At 44.0% G+C, this 27,377-nt stretch overlaps 1 protein-coding gene across 9 annotated transcripts in view; it reads left to right on the top strand.

Annotated features, from left to right (window-relative positions):
* Positions 1–26,731, top strand: part of LOC140730680 (pleckstrin homology domain-containing family G member 1) — a 218,340-nt gene extending 191,609 nt beyond the window's left edge. For all 9 annotated transcript variants that reach the window (XM_073051450.1, XM_073051444.1, XM_073051445.1 and 6 more), the window contains 7 exons: positions 862–895; positions 2,171–2,260; positions 3,406–3,441; positions 3,595–3,611; positions 6,497–6,718; positions 9,260–10,637; positions 22,665–26,731. In XM_073051450.1, coding sequence (XP_072907551.1) covers positions 862–895; positions 2,171–2,260; positions 3,406–3,441; positions 3,595–3,611; positions 6,497–6,718; positions 9,260–10,637; positions 22,665–23,593 — 2,706 coding nt within the window. In that variant the 3' untranslated portion in view covers positions 23,594–26,731. The remainder of the gene's footprint in view (positions 1–861; positions 896–2,170; positions 2,261–3,405; positions 3,442–3,594; positions 3,612–6,496; positions 6,719–9,259; positions 10,638–22,664) is intronic.
* Positions 26,732–27,377: the final 646 nt, after the last annotated feature.

The raw sequence follows: 27,377 nt of genomic DNA, 5'->3' as shown, positions 1-27,377 counted from the left end.
ACCTAGTTATAATCTGTGGAAGATGGCCATTCCACCTAATGTTGTGGGCAGAAATTGTGCTCAAGAATTACCTTTTGTATCAACATGAAATAGGTTGGGAATATTGGCATATAATAATTGCCAGAGCTCATTGGCACTTAAAATTCCACTACCTTTGGAGCAATTGTATTTGTTCTTTTGCAGATTCCACCAACATCCGTTAATAAAATAGGCAAAAATGGTACTGTGTGATATGTAAATGGTGGGTTGATCCAGATTAAGAGTCTCTGGAATCCTTGCTTTTGTATCTGGTGGGACCACAAGTTCAGTTCACACACAGCCCAGTTATGGTGTGGAGTGAAACAAATCCACTTTGCACCAAAAGCTGCAAGTTCTGGGTATGAACACACTCAGAAATGGTTTCTTAATTCATTTCCATTTTGTGCAATGAAGGCTGCTAATTGCACAGCCAAAGGCAAATTATTTGAAGCCCACATAATCGTAATCAATTCCACATAGGATTATGTATTTGCCACATCCACCCAGCTGTAACCTCCAGTTATAGGCCTTTGTCAGCAAGCAGATTTGTAATTAATTCAATGTTGCTGGTCCTGTGTCTTGGTTGTGATAAAGCAAAATAATTAAATTTGATTGTGATCCTTTAAAATGGTTTTTGAAGTTGTTCACCTTGTTTTGTTTTCATTCAAGACTGGTCTTGTTTCCCAGAGTCTTGTTTTTACCCACTTCAAACACTTGCATCTCTCGTTTGTTTCTGTAAGGTGGGATCTACAGGGCTGCTTTCAGCTGCTTTCATTTCTGACGTTAGCAACTGGTTGCCTGGATTGTGTTCAATGGCTAAAGAATCGCTATTTTTATTTACAGGCTAAACAAGCAATTCTGGAGATGGATGCTATCCGTGAGTATTGCTTGATTTGCTTTGTTTGAGGGTGTCTTGCCAATTCATTGTTCAGTACTGATTGGCCTATTCTTCAGCTGCATATTAATAATGGCCATATTCTATGCATTGAAGGTGAACATGTTCCCATCTGCGTTACACCAGATCTGGACTGCCACTCAGTCCCACACCTTGCTGAAACATCCAGAACACGCAAAGATGCACTCCTTGGGAAATCTTTTCCTTGGGAATAAGATCTAGTTATATTTGGTTGAATTCCAGCTGAAGGAAAAACATTATCCACTATCTATTGGGCATGCCATTTTTTTTTTTTGTTTGAGCATTTGTCTGGTTGTCTCAGCAGTCACTCAAGTCTCCTCCTTATGAGCCTATTTGCTACTAGGTTTTACCATCGTTCTTTGCATATTTGTGGTAACCCACTTCGGCAACAACAGGTGCTTATGACGAACAGCCTGCATTTTATTCCAAAAACATTTTCAAAGTAGTTGCCAAACTGCAGAAGAAAACACTGGGAAGGTTGACAGAACAGGAGAAGACTTGGATAAAGAGGAGTTTAAATCGAGTGGCTTGGTGCGTAGTCTTCAGCTGAAGTTACAATTGCCAGGGGTTGGGTTGGAAAAATAAAAGGGTGGTTCTACAAGGACCAAGAGTTGGAGAAAAGCAGAAGTGCTTACAGGATGTACTGAGAAGGACGAGGGATTGTAATGTCTGATTGGTGGTTTTGACCAAAGGGGCAAGACCTGGGCTTTTGGAACTGACCTAAGCAAGAGGATGAGAATCTAGAGGTCAGTGAATTCTGTTCTCAGCAAGGAGGAAACCTGGTACAGATTTATAAAGAGTTAAGAGCAGGTAGTGTGGACGTAATTGCTTCTATCTGCATGGAAAAGGGGTCTAGCCACTTTGTAGGTCTTTGTTCTGCGGAGCTGCAGCCCGCTGAAGGTTTTTGCCCCTCATAGTGGTCATTCAGCCTATTATTCCTTTTCCCCCCCCCCCAGAACTGGGTGTCTTCAATACTTGGCTGCCATGTGCAATGACAGTTTTTTTTCCTCACTGGTCGTTTGCTTCGCAAAATGGTAATATGAACATTCTAGATGATAAATAACCTTCATGGAAGTTCACCAAACACTTATGGCTGAAACATCAACTGTTTATTCCTCCCCATAGATGCTGTCTGACTTGCTAAGTTTGTCCAGCTCAGGGCTTTCAGTGTCTGCAGAACCTCGTTTGTGAACAGCCAGAGTAAATGTCTTCATCACAATATCATTTCCATTTCAGATCACCCTGGTTTCCACTACAGCCCAGAAGGCGAGAGGAAAGCAGAAGTAGAAGATGGAATCACACCGCGCAGAGTCCGAAGGAAGTCCGGTATAACACAGCACCTTCACAAAACAAGTCTTTTACACTCTCCATTGTGACAGGCAGGATTTCCCAGTGGCCACCCACTTTAATTCCAATCCCCATTCTCATTCCGCCGTGTTGGTTGATGGCCTCTACAGCCGTGATGAGGCCACTATCAGGTTGCAGGAGCAACACATCATATTCTACCTAGGAGCCCCCAACCTGATGGCATGAACATCAATTTCTCTAATTTACAGTGATATTCCCCCCTGCTCCCCCTTCCTCCTTCCATTACCCACTCTGATTCCCCTCTTACCTCCTCCTCACCTGCCTATCACCTCCTTCTGGTGCCCTTCTTTACATTTCTCGCATGGTCCACTCTCCTCTCCTATCAGATTCGTCCTTCTTTAGCCCTTTACCTTTTCCACCTATCACCTCCCAGCTTCTTACTTCATTGCCTCCCTCCCCCACCCATCTGGCTTCACCTATCACCATCCAGCTTGTACTCTGTTCCTTCCCTCACCTTATTCTGGGTTCTATTCCCACCCCACCTTGCCTCCTTTCCTGTCTAGATGAAGGGTCTTGGCCTGAAACATTGACTATTCATTTCCATAGATGCTGCCTGGCCTGCTGAGTTCTTACAGCACTTTGTGTGAATTACTTATTTCACAGAACAAGGAGTGTTGACTGAGCGCACTTGGTTAACCTGAGATGCATTCCTTCCTGGTTGTGTAGTCATGGCCGACCCTGTAGTGTCCAAAACTCTCAAGCTCCACCAGTTGGCTAACCAAAGTACCTTGGAATCTCAAAACTCTCAAATATGCATGTTGGTTCTCATCGCAATTCATGAATTTCTTTATCCTGCCTTGGGCAAGATCTGAGAGTTCCTTACCAACCTATAAACATTACAATAACACTTGCATCATACCACAGCAATTAACAGGAACGTCTTGCCATTACCATCGGTGTATATAGAGATGGGCATTAATTTAGTCTTGCCAATGATGCCCATGTCACTAAAGTTTTAAAATGTATGCAAATCCTTCACATGACAGTAGTAAATACCATTATGCAACTGGGAACGTTCTATGCTTGACTGCAGGTATATGATGGAGTTGGTGCCGACTTGGGTACAAGTCCTTCTGTTGACTCTTAATTGTTTTGTTTTGCAGAGCCATCAGCAAGAATGAAGACTCCCAAACAAATGGGTCAGTAACAAAACTTGTGATTCATTTACAATAATGTAACCTACAGTATCTTCAACTAAGCAAGTTTAAACTTGTAGGCGTTTAAGTTCTTGAACATGTTAAATTGTGTTTTCTCACTAATGCCTTTTTCTTTGTGCCCTTTTCATATTTCAGATACCAGGCAAGACAAGGTAAGAATATGTTTGATTTGTGGGGCCAATTTTGATTATTAAAAAAGGAAACTGGGGAGGTCTGTAAAATGTTTTCAAATGGTACAAAATTGGGTTTTGAACTTACAACTAAAGTGATTGATTCAAGAGAGTTGTTACTTAAATAAAGCAGTGAAAATAAAGTAGATTTGATTTTAATGTAGAGTCTTTCATGACTTCCAGCTGTGATTAAAAATGTAAGACGCCCACTTGGGCATTTAGAGTTGTCAATATCAATGACAACCAGAGACTAAGGTTAAATGGTTTGGACTGCTTGTATTTTAGAAATTAATAGAATAGAACTTCATTGTCACTGCTCAGGACAATGGGATTGTGGTCATACTCCAGATGTTTACAATGCATGCAGTACAGCTTAATTTTAAAAAAATTCCATGCAACAAGTGACTTGTAGCGTTCGTTATTCAGCTGCACAACTGCCCTCAGGAAGAAGCTGGTTCAGTCTTACTCCCGTGACTGAGATGTTTCTGTATCTCCTACCAGATGGCAGGAGATTGAACAGGGATAGGATGGGTCTTTAATGATGTTACGAGCGTGCTGTAGACGTTGAGTGTTGTAGATTGTCTCCAGGTCCAGTAGTTGTGTCCCGTTGATGTACTGAGCCATCCGAATCACCCATTAGGAACATTCCATGCAGGCAGTGAATACCATGCAATCTGTAATAGATTGTAAAAGTGGATATCTTGTGGTTTTGTTTAGAAGGCAAAGTCTGTTTGGGTCTTCCGGTGACCTGTTTCTCATTTCTCTCCGTTTTCCGTTCCTCCTCCCTTATGTTGTTCTTGTGCATTTCCCAACTTCATGCATTGTATCTTCCTACAGCCATTGGTGATATAATGTAGCTGAGACAGCAAAATGCCTTAATAATCATCATGTCCCGTAGTATTTTAGTCAGTGCTGTAGTTTGAAATAAGCTCACTTTGCAGGAAATATTACACCTGTGTGCACACGGCAGTGTAATGATAACCGTTTCAAAGATAGCTGAATGATAAGTATAGCTTAGGGTATTTATTCTCTTCTATTTGTAGAAATCATCCTTGGGATTTTTCTGACCCTGTCTGAGAAAGTAGACAGGATTTTCTGGTCGAACTAATCTAATGCCATCAGTACAGCACAGACGGTTCAAGCTTCTGATGTAGGATTCAAAATTCATTAGTTATGACACATCTTGAGGGCATCCTGAAGTTTTCCCAATTATTTTATACAAGTAATTCACTTTGGGTGGAAAGCTTAATGGGCGTGGACCAGCTTGAATATAAAAAAATATATAAAAAAGAGACATTGCAACATGTTTCAGCAACAATTTCACACAGATCAGTTAAGAGCTCTTGACTGCTTCTCTATGGGATAATTAAAAGACTAGTCAATTTCTGAAGATTTGTCTGATAGAGTGGGGCAGGGTGTGGCTCAAGCAAGAAAATTACTCTGAGATTTCATGTTTGTTTTTGTGTCTAAGGTTACTGCCGTTAGAAGTGGACAAAAATTATTTAGTTGATTAGTACATGCCAATTTGAATGCTGGTGATCATGATACATAAAATGTCGACCAGCTCTTCAACACAATGTCTGTGCTGAGTTTGGTGCTAAATTAAACTAATCCCTCTTGTCTGCATGTGATCCACAGCCTTCATTTCATGAATATTCATCTACCTATCTAAAAGGCTAAAATATTCTTGAATGTTTTTCTTTTATCTGTGATGTTTTAGTGGAAATATCCAAACTGTTTAGCACATAAGAGGAAGTGATAATCAGCCTGAGCCAGCCCATACATACCGTAGATTCCGGACTACAGAGCGCACTGGATTAAAAGCCGCTGGCTCTAATTTTAGAAATAAAATCAATTTTTTAATTGTAAAGTCCGCATCGGATTTTAAGCCGCACCGGATTTTCGGCCGCAGGTGTCCCACGTTGTAATATGAGATATTTACACAGAAAGATATTACACGTGAGGATTTTTTTAACTTTTAATTAAATCCATATGGTAACAAAAACAAATACATATTGCAAATGCTTTTTTTCGAACCGTGCCCGTACGCGGCTACTTTTAAATATACGTTGCGTATACTTCTTTACTGAACAACATTCCAATATCTCCTAACGACTGGTAAAAAAATACATATATTGCAGCCTACCAGGAAAAGTTATTGATACCTTTAACTTAAAAGCAGAGTTCGCTCAGATCCAAAGCCGCTCGCGTAATGCGCTCCCTCCCTCCGTCCCGTTTCATCGCAAACCGGCATTTTCCCACAAGACACCGTGAAACCGGGTGTGACGTCATAGCATCCCGCGGTGTAGTACAGAAAACAAATATAGTTTAAACTAAGTAGGCAGCACAATGCTTCGAGTGTTTTCCATGTTGATGAGGGTGAGTACAAATGACTGATTTACAATAATTTAATTGTGAAAGTGCGCTTGATTTATCGTACAATTTCATTGGACCTCTGTGAACTACTCATCAATTTTATTGGTCTACTGTTATGAGGCAAAATGTTTACGAGGCGGCATGAAAAAAATCATGCATTAGCCGCTTCGGATTATTGGCCGCAAAGTTCAAAGCTGTTCAAAATGTGGGAAAAAAGTAGCGGCTTAAAATCCGGAATCTACGGTATTATCCATTTTTGTAAATCCTGTACATAGATTTATGAGACAATCTTCTCCCTTTTCAGCATTTATATTTATTTTTTCTACAAGCCAGCTTGGAGATTTTCAAAGAGTAACTTGCTTTTATGGCTTATCCTTCTGTTTGGAAATTGAATATTCCCTGGGATAGCTTGTTCATTCCTTCCTTGGTATAAATTCATAATGTGATGAAAGTCTAGACATTTTGTGATGGATATTTCCCTCTCCTAACAGCGTAACAGTGTTGAAGGATCCCTCTATTCTCCATCTGTGGAAGTGTTATCCAATGAAACTACCCTTGACTCAAAGAGCAAAACCAATGCACTATCTTGTGGCGATGCTGTCAGCCAATCACGGGAATCCTTGGAGCCGGCCTATCCAAGTGACCTCGAAGAAAGCCTTCACCTACGCCCCTTGGACCAGACGGATGCTGATGATGAAGAAGAAGTTGAACAGGTTGAAGAATATTTTATTGTTGCTAATCAGATACGTGCCCAATGATATTTGAACTTTATCCTCTAACAGTCCCGTGATCTATGTTATTGACGCTTGCTGTGCCCCAGTTGTTTAACAGAGCTTTCACTGCAAGCTGAGAATGATGGGGTTGAATACAGGAACAGAAAAGACGGTTCAAGCTCTTCCTGCAATAGTGCTCCCTCGAGGCAGTTTTGGAGAAACAAACAAGAAGCTGGAGAAACTCAATGTGGTGGGAAATGGACAGCTGAGTTTTGGGTTGAGATCCTTATATATATATTTACCCAAAACTTTATCCATTTCTCCTCACAGATGCTGCCTGACCTGTTGAATTCCTTCCAATATCTTGATTGTTGCTCCATATTCAGCATCTCTGGGCTCTTGTGCCTCCATTGGTGTCTTAGCGAGACAGCACGTTAGATGTGATGTACCTTTCAATGGAGAACTTGTCTTCTCCCTGAGTGGAACACAAAAGGTCCCAGTTCGAGGAAGAGCAGTTGAAGCTTCCTTATGTCGTAGCCATTGCTCGGCCATTGACAATCAGAACTGGAAAAGACATTCATCAAGTGAGAAGTGGATCGCTACGTTTCCCCTTGAATTATGTAATTATTTACAAATGGCCGGTAAACATCCTGCTATAAATCCTGTTTTGTTTGCTTCCATGCTAAGAAATGCATTCTGGTTTGCTGGGTGCTGGGCTGTGCAGCTGCTACAATAGGTACTGCATTTAACAATATCACCCAAAAATGAGTTTGTAATCAAGGAGCAGCGCAGCTGTGTTCTAAACAAAAATCTTATGTTGGGACACAAAGGCTTGATCGAAGTAATGGCCTTGACCTTGAAGGAGAAAAGGATTTGGGAAGGGAATCTGACAGTTCCCTAAGGCAGGGCCGTGTATAGTGGGGTGATAATGATTGCCCATGAGATCAGAATTGGAGCAATGTTGTTGGGTTGGAGAATAATTGGAAAGAATGAGTGAGATTATTTATCTAGTGACACAGCGTGGAATAGGCCCTTCCAGCTCATAGAGCCACGTCATTTCGGCAACCCCTGACAACCTCGATTTAACCCTAACCTCTTCACAGGACAATTTACAATGACCTATTAACCTACTTGGTATCTTTGGACTGAGGGAGGAAACTGGAGCACTCAGGGAGGAGGTACAGAGACTCCTTAGATAAGTTGCTGGAATTGAACTCCAAACTCTGCCACCTTGAACTGTAATAGTGTTGCGGTAACTGCTATGCTACTGTGCACAGTTGATTTTTTTTCCTTGGAAAAACTAAACATTTTATAACTTTTTTTAGTTTGAGGAATTTTAAGGTATAAACCATGTTTTTCTGCTTCATTAACTGAATGAATTTCACTGTCACAAACCTCTTGCGTCTGAGTTGGTACTTGGTTGCAAAACACACAAAAAGTGATGCTTTGGTGCCACCTAGTGGCTGAAGCTCGACTGCAGTAACAACAGTGGAACCATTCTGTGCAGCATTTTTAATTCAGATTGCAGTAAAACCTAGTTTTCAACTTAATTACCTGGACCCAGCAAAATTAGATTTACAAGTAGAGAGTGCTTCAAAATGTAGTTTTTAAAAACATTATCAAGTTAGATGAACGGCATTGAGTTTGTTCTGTTTCTGTATGCTTCCATTGGATCTTTATATACCACTTTGGGACATACCATATGCTTCACAATTTAGTACCTTGTGAAAAGTGACTCCATTTATTAAGTTGGGAAATGATGCCCTTGCTGGTAGGAACTTGCAGTGAACAAAATAATCAAGGCAAATTTGTATTTCAATGATGCTGGACGGGGGATAATTGTCAGCTCAGGCACGTACGATGCTGCCTAACTTGCTGAGTTCCTCCAACATTTTGTGTGTGTTGCTCAGATTTCCAGCACCCGCAGAACCTCTTGTGTTTATCATCTCCCTTTCAGAATCCTGTTTAATATCACTAGCATATGTCATGAAATTTGTGGCTTTGTGGCAGCAATAGGTTGCAACACAAAATTTTTAAAAACTATAAATGACTAAGAAATATATGTAAAATTTAATTTAAGTAGTGCAAAAAGAGCACAAAAATAGTGAGGTAGTGTACATGGGTTCATTGTCCATTTGGAAATCTGTTGGCAGAGGGGATTTTTCTTGCTTCACTCGTTTCCCACCCCTCTTCCTGGTCCTCCTATTAGCTGATCATTTAAATGAATTTTCATTGCACCATCCACAATTTTTCTACGTTCATTTCTTTTCAGTTCCCACTCCGAATCATCTCCATCACAAATGCATCTGCCCCTGTTCCCCGGCCCCATCCACTTATGTCTGTATGAACCAGGTCAATTGAGCATCCTGCATTTGCTGCTAACCTGAGCACCTCGACAGTTCTGTCTTCCATCCTGACTGTTGCCCAGACTTGATTTTGCTCTTGGTGGTCTTTAAATCCATCCTTGATTCCGGCCTTTTCTTGTGATCAGAGACCTTTGCTCCTCCTCTAACCAATGGGTGTTTTTGTTTCTCCTTTCAGATTACGTACAAAACTACAGCGAAAGAGAGCCGCCAGTTCTCCGTTCATTCAGCGTGCCAAGGTGCCAAGCCGGCGGGGTGGGATAAAGATGTGATCCGGGGGGTGGACAATGGTGGGCCCAGAACCGAGCGGGCCCAGACCATCGTCAACCGGGACTCCTACCCTGGCCCAGTGTCACCCCGCAGGAGCAGTGATTATCAGGTGTTCGTTCCGGCTGCCTCGGCACCCGAGCTACACTCCGCGCCGATGAGCCTGTTCCTCGGTGCGGCCAGCTACCGACACCCAGCCCGGGAGTATCCGTCCAGCGGCCCAGATCGCAGGATCGTCCGGCGGGCCAGCAGCGCTGGAGAGAGCCGCTCCAGCTGCCGAGCCGGGAGCGACAGAGGCCGCTTGTCAGCGAGCCTGCACCGGGCCGTGAGGCCGGAGGCACCGGCTGGGGAGCAGCATGTTGGCAGAGCTCAGCCCCGACTGGGTCTGGCAGAGCAAGACCGAGGCCAGGCAGACACGGGGACCCAGGGCCTAACTGCTGCCATGGCATCGCCCAAGCGGGAACTGCCGGTGCTGGAGTGCATGGAGGGGAGGCCAACGCCATCTGAGAAGGCCCCCAAGAAGCTGAAGAATGACTGGGAGGTCTGTGGCGACCGAGGCAGCTTCCCGGGCCTGGGAAGGAGCACGGACGGTGACTTGGCCTGCTGCGGCCTGGGTGGCTTTGCCTCTGAGGAGAGCCTGCGGGGCAGCGGTGACGACGCATCGGAGCGCAGCCGGTCACCGGTCAAGAGCGGCCCGGCATGGACGGGCAGCTCCTCCAACTCCAACTCGGCATCACGGGAGTCGGTGCCTGACAAGCTGTCGGAGGAGGTGGACGAGATCTGGAATGACCTGGAGGACTACATCAGGAGGAGCGAGGTGACCAGGCGGGACCGACTGCCTGCAGCTTTTCCCGTCAACCAGGACGATGTGGGTGCGCCAAGTGGCCAGAGACGCCGGCTGGCCGCAAGCCCCGGGCTCGCGGAAGCTGAAGATAACAAGCCCGCCAGGCTGAGCACCGCCAGCACGGGGACCGACGGCGGCGGCGAGCCGAGTGGGGAGGCCTCACCGCTGAGTGCCAGCGCTGCCACCTCGGCAGACGGTGAGGGGCTGGAGGCAGACAGCCCACTGGGCAGCACCGAGGCAGTTGGCTCAGAGCTGGACCTCATGGACCGCACCAAACGCAGGGTGTACTACATGGCCCGGCAGTACAGCCAGAAGATCAAGAAAGCCAACCAGCTTCTGAAGATGAAGAACGCAGGGGAGCAGTCGCCGTCCGACCAGCCCAAGCGGAAGTGCAAGGACCTGGCAGCCATCCTGGAGGAGAAGAAACAAGGCGGCACCGCCATTGGTGGGTAGAATCATCTTCTAGCTTCATGAGTCTTGACTGGGTTTCTCAGTTTCTCCAGAGTATCGACACCTCATCTCGAGGACACGAAAATATAAAACTTACCGTAGGCTTCCCGTCTGCTCTGCCACTACAGTGAAACATTCTATTACCCCATTCTACGTTTCTGCACCATCCTTGTACCCTTTGATGCCCCAAATATACTAAAATCTACCTAATTCCTTCTTGAATATATGGAAAAACAGTAAGTAAATTAAGTAGTTAACATTGCCCCTCAAACCTGCCCCACCATTCAGTTTTATCTGTTTACTTAGACAGACAGTGTGAAATGGGCCCTTCCAGCCCAACAAGCCACATTGCCTGGCAGTCCACCTCCTTAACCCAAGCTTAATCACAACACAATTTGCAATGACCAATGAATTACTAATCGTTACATCTTTGGACTTTCAGAGGAAACCCAAACGGTCACGGGGAGAATGTACAAACTCCTTAAAGGCGCTACCACAATTGAACTCTGAACTCTTGCGCCACAAGCCGTAATAGTGTCATGTTAACTGCTGCTCTACCGCGGCCACCGCAGGTTTGTTTCAGATTTCCAGTGTCTGCAGTTTATCTTTCCCTGATATGCAATGATGATCCTGGCTAATGTGCCCCAGGCCTGTTTTCTCTGTGCCAGTTCCCACGCTGCCTTTACCTCCCCGATCTTTCAAAAGCATATTTACCTCTTTAAATACCCTATCAGTGATGCCGGCTGAACTACCTCCAGGATAGAGAATTCCCATCTGGATGCAGAACTTCTTACTGTTCCTAATTAGCCAGGTCATCTTTGACCCTGATTCTATAGACAGCAACTATCGAGGCAGCATCCCTACATTTACACTGTCAAGCCCTGTAAGAATTCTGATTAATACATAGAACATTTTAACACTCAGGCCTTTCTGTCTACAATGTTGTGCTGATCTTTTAGCCTACAAGATCAATCTAACCCCCCCCCCCCCCCCACACACACACACACACACACACACACCACTCTAATTTTCTATTATCCATGAGTAATTTCTTATGCTGCTGTTGTATCTGCCTCTGGCACCATCCACCCACCATTCTGATTTTAAAAAAGCATACTTCTGACATACTTTCTTCCACTCACCTTAAAATTATGCCCCTCGTAGAAGCCAGTTCTACTGTGGGAAGAAGTCTCTGTCTGTCCACTCAATCTGAGCCTCTATTAAGTTGCCTTTCATCCTCCTCTGCTCCAAAGAGAAAGGCTATAGGACATGGGTCTAGTTGCTTCCATCTTCATCTAAAACAAATCCTGCCCTTTTCCCTTAGAAACAATCCGGTGATCTCCCAGTCAACCCCCTCTTTAACAAGTGTTTTGTTCTGTGGACAGAGAACAAGGACAGACTACATTGTTACTAAGACATGTATACCATTGCAGTAGGAAAACTTTTCTCTTGTACTTGAATCTGCTTGCAGAGGAGGCCAGCATACAGTCTGCCCACCCACTGTTTAACGTATCTGCAATTTTCAGTGTTGAGCATCTTCTTAACTCCTTGCCCCGTCCACTCCCTTCATCAGGACTACCCCACTTTTCCATTTTGTTACTTTTAACTAAAAGTAACTATAAATAAATTTCAACATAAATAACTTTGTAAGCATGAATCCACCATGGCAATTGTCATTCACATTAATACTTGTACCATTAATTCATTTCTCATTACAGAGGCTGTGTATTTCCAGATGTAATCTTCAGTTTTGCCCTTCATTTCCTTGCCTGCCTCATTCATCATCATTATGTGCCGTGCCGTATGAGAGGGTGATCATGGTCGCCATGCTGTTGTATATACTCTTGTATAAATGACCTCTTCCTGACAATCACTTTTTTAAACACTGGGTTATCATTTATCTGTTTTGTCTTGACAACTGACAATCTCCTAAATTTCCTCTGACCAGAATCCTTTTCTCCTCCCTCTACCTTCCCCCAACCCAATCCCAAATGGAAAGACAAAATGCTGGTTATTCTGTCCAGGAGACAGAAAATTGCAGGAGTCTTGTATGTTTCTATATTTTCTCAGCTAATGTGCTACCAAGATGCTCTCTAAACCTGTCTTTGCCTTCATTACTTCCAAGCAAACTCCTGCTGCCCATGCCTTCACTATAACGTCTGTTCTGGAATTGGTGCTCAGGTCTCTGGGGTGGAGCTTGCGTGTGAGTGCAGTCAACTGAGCTGTGTTTGGCACCTCACTGGCTGTTAAACCCACCCTGTTTCCTTTTACCATTCTCGGGGGTTTTGTGGTGTATTGTACAGTATTTCTAAACTCTGTGCAGTGGAAAGGTAGGAAAAGGAGGGTGCGAGTGAATATACTATCAGATCTAACACATCCCAATTGTGGTCTGGGGCACCAATCGACATCTACTCACAATCTCCAGAGAGGATGTCATAAAGGAACATGTGGGGACAACGCTGTTTCCAAGACCAATGGGACAAAATTGAGTCATTCAGCGGTCAGTAAAGCCTGTTGACTGTGGCTGTCAGTGACTCAGATTAAAGAAAGCCTCACAGATTCGATGCAACTATTTTCCACTAGTATTTCGATTGAATATATCCTGCTTTAAGTTGGGAGAGTGTGATTTCTTCCAAAGCTCCTTATGTCAAAGTTGAGCTTATTGTCATATGCACGAGTACACGTATGCACAGGTTCAGCAAGCAGCTTACCTGGAGCAGCACCATAAGCACATCGCATCAGATAAGCAGCATTCACAACGGAAAAAAGTTACATATAAAACAGTAAAACCCAAGTCCATTGTAGTGCAAAACGACTTTATCTGCAGTGAATCATAAATGGATGAGATTCTGCAGATGCTGGAAATTTAATGTAATGTGCACAAAATGCTGAAGGAACTTAGAAGCTCAGGCAGCCTCTATGGAAATGAATAAAGAGTTGATTTGTCGGGCTGAGTCCTGATGAAGAGCCTCGACCTGAAATGCTGACTTTTTATTCCTTTCCATGGATGTGCTTGATCTGCTGAGCTCTTCCAGCATTTTGTGTGTGATAGACCATAAGAGATAGGAGCAGGATTAGGCCTTCTGGCCCATCGAGTCTGCTCTGCCATTCTTTCATTGCTAATCCTTTCTTTTTCTCTCCTCCTCAACCCCAGTTCCCGGCCTTCTCCCCATAACCTTTGGTGCCATGTCCAATCAAGAATTTGCCTTAAATACACCCAATGACCTGGCCATCACAGCTGCAATGGCAGCAAATTCCACAAATTCACCACTCTTTGGTTAAAGAAATTTCTCCACATGTCTGTTTTGAAAGGGTGCCCCTCTATCCTGAGGCTGTACCTTCTTGTCCTAGACTCTCCCACCATGGGAAACATCCTTTCCACATCTACTCTGTCTAGGCCTTTCAACAATATAAAGGAAGATAGCAAAAGCTTTTTTAGGTATGTGAAGAAAAAGAAGATAGTTAAGAACAATGTTGGGCCCTTGAAGAATGAATTGGGTGAAATTGTTATGGGAAACAGAGAAATGGCAGAAGAATTTAATGAGTACTTTAGATCTGTTTTCACTAAGGAAGACACAAGCAATCTCCCAGATGTATGGATGGGCCAAGGACATAGGGTAACAGAGGAAATGAAACAGATTGACATTAGGAAGGAAACGGTGATGAAAAGACTGATGGGACTGAAGGCTGACAAATCCCCAGGTCCAGATGGTCTGCATCCTAGGGTACTAAAGGAGGTGGCCCTGGAAATTGCGGATGCATTGGTAATCATTTTCCAATGTTCCTTAGATTCAGGATCAGTTCCTGAGGATTGGAGAACGGCTAATGTTATCCCACTTTTTAAGAAAGGAGGGAGGGAGAAAACAGAGAACTATCGACCTGTCAGCCTGACATCGGTGGTGGGGAAGATGCTAGAGTCCATTATTAAGGATAAAATAGTGGCATATCTAGATAGCAGTGATAGGATTGGGCCGAGCCAGCATGGATTTACCAAGGGTAAATCATGCTTGACTAATCTGTTGGAGTTTTTCGAGGATGTAACCAGGAAGTTAGATGGGGGAGATCCAGTGGATGTAGTGTACCTCGATTTTCAGAAGGCATTTGATAAGGTCCCACATAGGAGATTGGTGGGTAAAATCAAAGCTCAGGGCATCGGGGGAAGACATTGACATGGATAGAAAACTGGTTGGCAGATAGAAAGCAAAGGGTAGCGGTGAATGGGTGTTTCTCAGAATGGCAGGTGGTGACTAATGGGGTGCCACAGGGCTGGGTATTGGGACCACAGCTGTTTACAATTTACGTCAACGATTTAGATGAAGGCATTGAGAATAACATCAGCAAATTTGCTGATGATACTAAGCTGGGTGGCAGTGTGACATGTGATGAGGATGTTAGGAGAATTCAGGGTGACTTGGATAGGCTGGGTGAGTGGGCAGATACTTGGCAGATGACGTTTAATGTGAATAAGTGTGAGGTTATTCACTTTGTGAGTAAGAACAGGAAGGCAGATTATTATCTGAACGGTGTAGAGTTAGGTAAGGGAGAAATACAAAGAGATCTAGGAGTCCTTGTTCATCAGTCACTGAAGGTGAATGAGCAAGTGCAGCAGGCAGTGAAGAAGGCTAATGGAATGTTGGCCTTTATTACAAAGGGAATTGAGTACAAGAGCAAGGAAATCCTCTTGCATTTGTACAGAGCCCTGATGAGACCACACCTGGAGTATTGTGTACAGTTTTGGTCTCCAGGGTTAAGGAAGGACATCTTGGCTGTAGAGGAAGTGCAGCGTAGATTCACGAGGTTAATTCCTGGGATGTCTGGACTGTCTTATGCAGAGAGGTTAGAGAGACTGGGCTTGTACACGCTGGTATTAAGGAGATTGAGAGGGGATCTGATTGAAACATATAAGATTATTAAGGGATTGGACAAGATAGAGGCAGGAAGTATGTTCCAGATGCTGGGAGAGTCCAGTACCAGAGGGCATGGTTTGAGAATAAGGGGTAGGTTATTTAGGACAGAGCTAAGGAAAAACTTCTTCTCCCAGAGAGTTGTGGGGGTGTGGAATGCACTGCCTCGGAAGGCAGTGGAGGCCAATTCTCTGGATGCTTTCAAGAAGGAGCTAGATAGGTATCTTATGGATAGGGGAATCAAAGGATATGGAGACAAGGCAGGAACCGGGTATTGATAGTAGATGATCAGCCATGATCTCAAAATGGTGGTGCAGGCTAGAATGGTCTACTTCTGCACCTATTGTCTATTGTCTATTGAGATTCTCCCCCCCCCCCCCCCCAATCCCGCTGAATTCCAGTGGGTATACACCCAGAGCCATCAAATGTTCCTCGTATGATAACCCTTTCATTCCTGGAATTATCTTTGTGAACCTCCTCTGGACCCTCTCCAAAGCCAGCACATCTTTTCTAAGATGAGGGGCCCAAAACTGTTCACAATACTCAAGGTGAGTCCTCCCCAGTGCCTTATAAAGCCTCAGCATCACATCTTTGCTCATGTATTCTTGACCTCTTGAAATGAATGCTAACATGGCATTTGCCTTCCTCACCACCAACTCAACCTGCAAGTTAACCTTTAGGGTGTTCTGCACAAGGACTTCCAAGTCCCTTCGCATTCCAGATTTTAGATAGATAGATACTTTATTCATCCCCATGGGGAAATTCAACTTTTTTTCCAATGTCCCATACACTTGTTGTAGCAAAACTAATTACATACAATATGATATGCATCTAAATCAATATCTCAAAAAGCATTTATAATAGCTTTTAAAAAGTTCTTAAGTCCTGGCGGTTGAATTGTAAAGCCTAATGGCATTGGGGAGTATTGACCTCTTCATCCTGTCTGAGGAGCATTTCACCTGTCGCTGAAACTGCTTCTCTGTCTCTGGATGGTGCTATGTAGAGGATGTTCAGAGTTTTCCATAATTGACCGTAACCTACTCAGCGCCCTTCGCTCAGCTACCGATGTTAAACTCTCCAGTACTTCGCCCACGACAGAGCCCGCCTTCCTTACCAGCTTATTAAGACGTGAGGCATCCCTCTTCTTAATGCTTCCTCCCCAACACGCCACCACAAAGAAGAGGGCGCTCTCCACAACTGACCTATAGAACATCTTCAGCATCTCACTACAGACATTGAATGACGCCAACCTTTTAAGGAAGTACAGTCGACTCTGTGCCTTCCTGCACAAGGCATCTGTGTTGGCATTTTTGAATTTTCTCCCCATTTGGAAAATAGTCTAATTTAAAAACGCAAACACGAGGAAACCTGCAGATGCTGGAAAATAGTTTGCACTTTTATTTCTACTACCAAAGTGCATGACCATGCATTGTCCAATATTGTATTTCATTTGCCACTTTCTTGTCCATTCTCCTAATCTGTCTTAAGTCCTTCTGCACCCTACCTGTTTCCTCAACACTACCTGCCCCTCCACCAATCTTCGTATCATCTGCAAACTTGGCAACAAAACCATCTATCTCATCATCTAAATCATTTATATACAGCATAAAAAGAAGTGGTCCAACACTGACCCCTGTGGAACACCACTAGTCACTGGCAGCCAACCAGAAAGGGATCCTTTTAATCCCACATGTTGCCTCCTACCAATCAGCCAATGCTCTAACTGTGTCAGTAACTTTCCTGTAATACCATGGGCTCTTAACTTGGTAAGCAGCCTCATGTGTGGCACCTTGTCAAAGGCCTTTTGAAAATCCAAATATACAACATCCACTGCATCCCCTTTATCTATCCTATCTCCTCAGAGAATTCCAACAGTTTTGTCAGGCAGGATTTTCCCAGAAGGAAACCATGCTGACTTTCTTGTCTTGTGTCACCAAGTACTCCATCAACTCATCCTTAACAACTGACTCCAACATCTTCCCAACCACTGAGGTCAGGCTAAATAGTCTATAATTTCCTCTCTACTGCCTTCCTCCTTTCTTAAAGAGTGGAGTGACATTTGCAATTTTCCAGTCCTCTGGCACCATACCAGAGTCCAATGATTTTTGAAAGATCATTTCTAATGCCACCACAATCTCTAATGCTACCTCTTACAGAACTCTAAGGTGCAGTTCATCTGGTCTGGGCGACTTATGTACCTTTTAGGTCTTTCAGCTTTTTTAGCACCTTCTCTCTTGTAATAGTAACTGCACCCACTTCCTTCACACACTACAATATCAGGCATACTCCTAGTGTCTTCCACAGTGAAGACTGATGCTAAATACTCAATTAGTTCATCAGCCATCTCCTTGTCCCCATTATTATTTATCCTGCCTCATTTTCTAGCGGTCCTATATCCATTCTAATTTCTCTTTTATTTTTAATATACTTGAAAAAACTTTTACTATCCACTTTGATATTATTTGCTAGCTTGCTTTCATATTTTATCTTTTCCCTTCTAGTGATTTTTTTTTTAAGTTGCTCTTTGTAGGTTTTTAAAAACTTCACAATCCTCTATCTTCCCACTAATTTTTGCCTTATTGTATGCCCTTTCTTTTGCTTTTACAATAGCTTTGACTTTCATTGTCAGCCACAGTTGTACTATTTTGCTATTTGAATATTTCTTTGTTTTTGGAATTCATCTATCCTGTACCTTCCTCATTTTCCCCAGAAACAAACGCCATTGCTGCTCTGCTGACATCCCTGCCAACAGCTCCTTCCAATTTACTTTGGCCAACTCCTCTCTCATACCTCTGTAATTTCCCTTACTCCACTGAAATACTGCTACATCAGACTTTACTTTCTCCCTATCAAGTTTCAAGTTGAACTCAATCATATTGTGATCACTGACTCCTAAGGGTTCTTATACCTTAAGCTCCCTAATCGTCTCTGGTTCATTACGTAACACCCAATCCAGTATAGCTGATCCCCTAGTAGGCTCAACAACAATTGCTCTAAAAAATCATCTCTTAGGCATTCAACAAACTCACCCTGTTGAGATCCATTACCAACCTAATTTTTCCAATCGACCTGCATATTAAAATCTCCCATGACTACCATAACATCGCTCTTTTATCATGCCTTTTCTATTTCCTGTTGTAATCTGTGGTCCACCACCCAGCCGCTGTTGGAAGGCCTGTACATAACTCCCATCAATGTCCTTTTACCTTTGCAGTTTCTTAACTCAACCCACAGAGATTCAACATCTTCCAATCCTATGTCACATCTTTCTACTGATTTGATGCCATTCTTTACCAGTAGAGCCACACCACCCCCTCTGCCTACCTTCCTATCTCTCCGATATAACCTGTAACCTTGAACATTCAGCTCCCAACTACAACCATCCTTCAGCCACCATTCAGTGATGGAAACAACATCACACCTGGCAATCTGTAATATTGCAACAGGATTATCCACCTGATTTATTATACTATGCTCATTTAGATACAACACCTTGAGTACAGTATTTGCTATCCTTTCTGTTTTTGCATCCCTGATGATTTGATACTCAGCCTGTTGGCTGCAACTAAGCCCCATCACCTGCCTGCCCTTCCTGACAATCTGGCTGCATGTTATCTTTACTTTTGTACCATCTGTCCTATTCTGGGTCCTTTCACTCCAGTTCCCACCCCCCTGCCAAATTAGTTTAAACCATCCCTAACAGCTCTATCAAACCTGCCCGCAAGAATATTGGTTCCCCTCGGGTTCAGGTGTAACCCGTCCGTTTTGAACGGGTCATACCTCCCCCAGAAGAGATCCCAATGATCCAAGAACCTGAAGCCCTGCCGCCTGCACCAGCTTCTCAGCCAAATCATCCTGTTTCTACCCTCACTGGCACGTGGCACAGGCAGCAGTCCAGAAATTACTGCCCTGGAGGTCCTACTTCTCAGTTTTCTACCTAGCTCTCTAAATTCTCTTTTCAGAACCTCTTTGCTTTTCCTTCCTATGTCATCGATACCATAAAATGCTGTGGATGCGATCCAAGTCGTCCCTGACCCTGACACCTGGGAGACAACACCCCATCCGAATGTCCCGTTCACGTCCACAGAATCTCCTGTCTGCTCCCCTGACTATTGAATCCCCCAATTACTTCCATTCCTCTCTTCTCCCTCTTTTCCTTCTGCACCACAGACCCATGCTGAATGCTACTAACCCGGTCTCCGTGGCATTCCTCTGCGAGGTCATCCCCCACAACAGTATCCAGAGTGGTATACTTATTATCGAAGGGAATGGCCATGGGGTGCTCAGCACGAACTGCCTTTTCACATTATCATTTCACCTGATGGACATCCAGCTACTCGTCTCCTGTAACTTCAGGAAGACTCTGATTGATTTATCTCCTCACTCTCCTGTACAAGCTGAAGGTCATCCAGCTGCTGCTCCAGATCCCTAACACGGTCTTCAAGGAGCTGCAGCAGGATGCACTTCACACAGATGTAGTTGCTATGTCATTGGTACCAATATTTATCAAGACATGTGGCTGTTCTCCCTCCCTCTCCAAAATGTTGCGGACGCAATCCGAGATGTCCCTGACCCTGGCACCTGGGAGGCAACATACCATCTGGGTGTCCCATTCACGTCCACAGAATCTCCTGTCTGTTCCCCTCATTATTGAGTCCACTATCACTACCGCTCCCTTCTTTTCTCTCGTTCCCTTCTGCACCACAGACCCATGGTCAGTGCCTGTAACCTGGTTGCCGTAGCATTCTCCTGGGAGACCATAAGACAAAGGAGCAGAAGCCAGCCATTCGGCCCATCGAGTTTGCTCCGCCATTTCATCATGAGCTGATCCAATCTCCCCTTTCGTCCCACTCCCCCGCCTTCTCACCATAACCTTTGATGTCCTGACTACTCAGATACCCATCAATCTCTGCCTTAAATACACCCAATGATTTGGCCTCCACTGCAGCCCGTGGCAACAAATTCCATAGATTCACCACCCTCTGGCTAAAAAAAAAACTTTTTTGCATCTCTGTTCTGAATGGGCGCCCTGCAATCCTCAAGTCATGTCCTCTTGTACTAGACTCCCCCACCATGGGAAACAACTTTGCCACATCCACTCTGTCCATGCCTTTCAACATTCGAAATGTTTCTATGAGGTCCCCCCTCATTCTTCTAAACTCCAAGCAGTACAGTCCAAGAGCAGTCAAACATTCCTCATATGTTAACATATGTGGGAGGTTATCCCCCACAAAAGTATCCAAAGAGGTATATTTATTTTTGAGGGGAACGGCCATGGGTGTGCTCTGCTCTAACTGCCTACTATATTTCCATTTCTCCTGACAGTCACCCAGCTACTCGACTCCTACAACTTTGAGGTGACTACTTATAGTAGTGATATCAATAGCAGTCCATTTATGTTTGGAAATACAGATTTTGTGCCACGTTAGTTGTAAAATTGATTTGTTGTGAGCCCACATGTACACCCTGGCCTGCCTGCATCCAAATTGCTCTCATGACACAAATTTCTCTGTGAGAAACAGAGAAAAAGTATGCAGCAAAAGTTGTAGTAATGTTGAAAAGTACTGGCTCTCCAAATCATTTGAAACAGATCAGGTAACTTGTTATCCACAACTCACAAACAGTGAGATCTTTACAACAGATTTTTTTAAGCTTAAGAATGTAAAACTTAAAAAATATATATAGAAGCAAGAATAGGCTATTTGACCCCTTTTATTTTCAACAAGATCACAGCTGATGTTTTTCATTGCAGGAACCACTTTCCTGCATAAATGTTGTCAGGTTCCTTTGAATCAAGCAGTGGCAGTTAATCTCATAACATTTCCTGGTGTTAATTGTTCTTTCTTGGCATTTCTTTGATCACATTTACTGAGATTGAGGCAGAGCTGATGTTCTCACTCCCCTGTGCAGATGTACGGTTTATTTTCAGGAGGCATGAAGTGATGTGAGTGAACACAAACCAAGCTAGCATGTCATAAAATGAAGAACAAGTTGGTTACTCTATTAAGTAAGTTTCCAAACTGTACACACAACTAAATAATTCTACCTGCATCATTTCTGTAAATTCAGATTAGCACACTGAATGTGGAGATGTAAAGCCTGTCACCCCTGCTGGGCATAGGCTGCCAACAGTAGCTCGTCAGAGTCCCCTGTCCTGGGTCAGTTTTTCAAGCTACGTCCAGGTATAGCCCATCTTCTTGGTGTCAGCTTTAAGATCGCGTTGCCAGGTGCTTTTTGGCAGGCTTCTCTTTTGCCGTGGATGATAGAAGGTTGATAATTTCATACATCTTTTAGGTGAAGACCGTTCCTCTGCCAGGGATGAAGTCTCGCGCTTCTACTGGCATTACTGTAGCCCTGGCTTTTTATGGAATGGAGTTGCTGGCAGCCCCTTCCTTGCTCAACCCCCCCTTTCATAGCCGGGCTTGGGACCGTCCAGGGCAGAGTTTGAATGTGGAGAAGGAAGGTGAATATTTCAAATCCACTCATGGATTGTGGTAGATGGAAATTTGTGTAGGGAGGTACGAGTGTGTTTTGGAACTAGGAAAGCTTAAAAATGCTTTGTGTTGAAAATCCATTAACTCTGGCGATGCATTACATCCACCTTGGGCAGAAATACTGTCTGAGGAATTGGAATAAGGGTCAAGCTAATTGTTTTGAATAGTCCTTTAAATTTTCCAATGGAAATAAAGTATTCTCAAGTTAACAGACGTGATAAACTTCAGAGACAGTTAACTACAGGTGCTGGAGTTTGAGAAACAAGCAGATCACTGGGGTTCAAATGGATCTTCACTGGAAACAAAAACTGTCCCCAGACCCTGCCAGCCGCCTTCTCCAACATCTTACTTGTTGCTCCAGCTTCCAGTATCTCTCGCCTCTGGTGCCTCCAAGATGTCTCTGGGAGCTCAAAGGGTCGGGCACAGGAAATGGATGGCTGATGTTTGGGTCATCTGGACTTCTGCATTTACTTCTCAGAGGCTGCCTGGCCCATTGCGTTTTGCCAGCAGATTGTAAATTTCAAAGGGACAATGGCAGCATATTGTGGCATTTCACCTTCAGTGTGTCATTTACAAAGTGGGTCTTACTTCTGTTTAATGATTTTTCCCATTCTTTTCTCTCAGGAGCTCGGATTGCCGAATACTCCCAGCTGTACGACCAGCTCCTTTTCCGGGAAACTCCCCCCAGATCTTCGATGGCATCAACGGACAGCGAGGGGTGGTCACGGGGCTCCCCCCAAGGCCTACTGTCCGCCTGCAGCTCCCGTGGGCACAGCCTGGACGTCGAAGACTGGCTGCTCCACTCCACTTACAGCAATGGAGAGCTGGCAGACTTTGTGGGCTGGCCAGACATCCAGGAGCTGACAACTAAATACTCCACACAGGGAGCGGGAGGATGCCTGCAGACCAGGGGAGGGTTAGCTGGCTCATCCCCCTCCATGGCTGCTGGCCACCCCCCAGAGCAACGCTGGAGTGCCCTAGTCATACCGCCCAATGGTCCTGGCTGCTCGGCGCTGCGTGGCTGCCAGACGCTGGGACGGAGGGAGGCTGGGGCGAGGGGTGTGTCACTGTCCTCTCCCTCGGTGGCAGCCACTGACTGCAGTGCTGGGGCCACCTCAGCTGGGCTGGTACTGGAAGCTGAGCGGCCCAAACTGACGCTGCAGGATCCCCGGCAAGTGGTGCTGGTGGGCAGGACCCCAGCACTGGATGCCCGCTCGGCAACACAAAACTACCTGGCTAACTTCAATGATGCAGGCGAGGATGATGAGGACTATGTGGAGATTCGCTCTGAGGATGAGGACTATGAGGAGCTGGACGAAGGCAGCCTGGCCGCCGACGCCCTTCTGCCAGCTGGTGCCATGGCGGGGCCTGGGCCACAGGCTCCCCAGAGCAGTACCTCCTGCAGCCCCAGAGCATCGGGCTCCTTGTCTACACTGACCGAGCCTAACCAGCTGAGCCACTACCTCTGGCGGGAGCCCTCCCCTGGCCAGCAGAATATCGTACAGACGCTGCGGGATAAGTTCCAATGCCTCAGCTCCAGCAGCTTCGCATAGTGGGCAAGGCTGGCCTGGACTTGGAACGCTGGGCAGGGGAAGGAGCAAAGGGAAACTAGATATGTGTTGGCTCACTCTGATAGATCTCTGGCTGCACTCCCTGACTGAGTCATAGTGTAGAGTAGTATCTAGATTTGAAGAAGGTGCGTGTTTATCACAATTTAATAAAAAAAACAATGCAAGTAAATGTTTACTTTTGTACATATAGAGAATCACTGGCTGAATCGTGAGCAAAAGACGCAACTACAGCACGGAATGCAGTGAGCATCGTGGGTAGTGATGTTACCTAGTGCCTCTGGAGACGGGAATGATTAGTGATGGTGTCTGTGGCTGGTTCTGGCATGGAGCTAATATCTGAACCCTCTTCGTGTACTGATCTTGCATTCACTATCTCACACTTGGATGTGTTAGCTGGTTGGAAGTGACCCAAGTAGGCGTTGTCATGTACTCAGGAGTCGCACTTACTCCCTCCCAAGACTGAAAATATAACTGATCTGGTTGCACATAATAAATGGTTTATTTATTCAGGAACCCCCCCCTCCCCCCCCATGTTTTGAGGCTGGTGTGAGACCGCTGAAGTTGAGAAATGCACAATAATGGAAGTTGGTGTGATGGAGGGGGCAACGTCGTGTGTGTGTGTGAGTTTCTGAGTATGGCCTGTGTCAGAAATAAATCCACTGTGAGGGAGGAGGCCCACACTTGATTGTTGCCTGTCATTTCCCACCAGACCCATCTTGTGATAATAAGAACTCAGTACTAGAAGTATCCACGTGAAGAGCAGAGCTGTTGAGGTTCGGTGGATGACCGTTGATCTGAAGCATGATTCTGCTTCTCTCTCCACAGCTGTCTAACCAGCATCTGTTTGTTAAATTTGATTTCCATCATCTGCAGTTTCTTGTTTTTCAAGATCTGAGTAGTCCTGCAGGCAAGTTCACTGAACAGAGCTTTATGCAGTTAGCAAACCAGCTGGAAAACAAGCCGTCTTCATGGCTGAACCAGCTTCACCTGCCATCCCATACAGTTAATGTCATGCACTCACCAATATTTTATCTTCAATCTCATCCTGACTATGGCCTACAGAATGTGAGACTCTGATCCCAAATGCTAATAATGCAAGCTTTCCATCATCTCCAGCTTACTTGTGCTAGCAACCATTGTCTTGCTAACTTAAATTCTTGAGCATTCCAATGTCCCCATCGTTTAATCATTCTTAAATGAATGGCAGCACTTCTGCTGGCCAGGAATAGGCGGCATGTCATTTAAACAATGTGTTTTGCAGAGTTGGGTGGAGAGAGCTAATGATTGAGAGAGGTGGTATTCTCTGTGCAGAGATGCCTGCTGGTGAATGAGGCTCAACCATTTGGTCAGGTCCATTGTTTTTATTTGAAAAGTTGTTGCCTATTGGAACAAGGTCAGCTGATTAAAGGAGTCCACAACCTTTTTGGGGGTTGAAGGGAATACACCATTTATAGGGCAACATCATTATACATTTTCAAATCAGTTTCTGATCCAGACCAAGAGATTTATTTGTGTATTTTTGACTTATCTACCTAGTCTCATATTTCCTGTGCCACTGGTAGTTGCTCCAATTTAAAGAACTGGTTTATTAATCTCTTTTTCTGCATAGTCTATTTGATGACAGGTGTGTGGAACTCATCCCCAACCTTTCTCTCTCAGACAGTCATTCTATTTACATTCAGATTCCTGGAAGGTTACCTGTTACAGGTGGTGCAATCCATTCAGATTAACTGCTCACTATAATGAGTCCTTATCAATGCTCAGTGAAGACTTTGGTTTAAAATCATTAATTATCAGTCCAAAAGTTTATTTGATTCCATGGAAGTGCTGAAAACTAATAATTTATGCAGGTTCACAATAAAGGTAGTAGAATCAAGATTGGACACAGACTAATTTCAGGCTTGGCATTTGTGCCACCCAGCCTACATGAAACTGGGAAGAATTAAAATGTTCAGGCACACAGCATCTGATCGTCAGGTTTAGAAATGTCCCTACAGCTGTTCCTGTTTGGTTCCCTGTTTGATTGAACTGGAGAAACCGGAAGGTGGTGAGATCACTCATCAATTATCTCTTGGTTTGTTGGTGAGCAGTAGTGGTGGGGAGTCTTTCAGAGGCAGTGCTACAAAGCTGCTCCGGAGGATGGAACGGACATGCACGTTTGACCTTCAATGCACAAAATATACCCACATAGTCTATGTGCTCCTGGAATACATCTCTGCTTCACATAATTATGCAACATGACTCGCAATGTTTGGTTTCTGTTGCATAGCTGCATCTTCTTCAATTTATAGAAAATCAGACAAACAAATTGTGGCTTTTTCCCCGAAGCAAAAGACATTGCTTTTTATTTTAAGCAATAACGAAATGCACTTGATGCAGTAACTTGAGATTTCACTGACTTCTAATTGTAAAAATCTGTAGGTGGGAACAGTCTTCACAAAGTTTAAAGCTTGTAAATTTCATATAAGTATATTTTTAAAATAACAGTAGGTCAATATTTTATTGTAACGCTCCTTTACAGGAGGTTTGTTGTAGTTTAATATGTTAATTCAAGAATCATTGAACTGGAGAGATGAGATCCTGGTGATGTATTTCAGAAAAAACTATCAGGATTTCTCATTAACTGTTTAATTCTGTCATTCCATCAGAAGCTATACTGTACAAAGTACTTTGCCAAGAGTTGATCTTCAGTCATAAGAGATCTTTGGCCAAGTTCACTTGCAGTTCTGACATTTGTTACATGGGATATATTTGTCAGTTGTTGAAACAGAATTGATTGTTGAGTTGACCAACTTGTAAAAAAAAATAGTTATCTATCTCAAAGACTTCAGTTCTCATGTCTTATCCTATGGATGAGAATTTGAGCTGGAAATGACTTCCAAGAACAAATTTGCACTTTTTATGGTTATTTTGTAAAACAAAATGAATGTTGAACATGTAGCAAAAGATGAAAAAAATTGATGCTTGCTTTATTAATTTTGCTATGCTCAAATTGTTGAGCCTAATGCATGCCAAATCGCCAGGAATAGTTTGAATATTTTGGTTTTTTTAAGTGAATGTTTTCTGTGTGGAGGGACAGAATGCTGTACATAAATGTTTGAAATAAATAATTGAACCATTTATGTATTCAGTTTTTCTTCAGTTTTTTGTTTTACTATGTTACAGAGAAGGTGAATTTATGACTACCTCTGACATTTTTCATGTGATCACTCGGAGTCCTTTAAATTTAAATATAAATAAACATGGAACACTACAGCACAGTACAGGCCCTTTGGCCCATGATCATGTGTCAACCTTTTAAACTACTCTAAGATCAATCTAATCCTTCCCTCCCGCGTAGCCTTCCATTTTTCTATCATCCATGTGCCCATCAAAGATTTGCTTATATTGTCCCTAACGTATCTGCCTGTATCACCACCCCACACACTCGCCACTTTTTAAAAAAACAACTTGCCTCTAACATCCTGCCCACACTTTAACCTTCAATTATCTTAAAATTATGCTCCTTGTTATTAGCCATTTCTGCCCTGGAAAAAGTCTCCGGCTACTTACTTGATCTATGCCTCTTATCATTTTTTACACCTCTGATCCTCCTTTGCTCCAAAGAGAAAAGTCCTAGATCACTCAACCTATCTGCTAAGACATACTTCCTAATCCAGGCAGCATCCTGTAAATCTCTGCACCCCCTTCAAGGCTTCCACATCCTTCCCATAATGATGCAACCAGAACTGAACACAATGCTCAAACTAGGGTTTTGTAGAGTTGC

This window comes from Hemitrygon akajei, chromosome 7 (assembly GCF_048418815.1).
Source record: "Hemitrygon akajei chromosome 7, sHemAka1.3, whole genome shotgun sequence".
Classification (NCBI taxonomy): domain Eukaryota; kingdom Metazoa; phylum Chordata; class Chondrichthyes; order Myliobatiformes; family Dasyatidae; genus Hemitrygon; species Hemitrygon akajei.
Note: the sequence above shows the minus strand (reverse complement) of the source record. Positions and strands in the feature narration are given on the sequence as shown.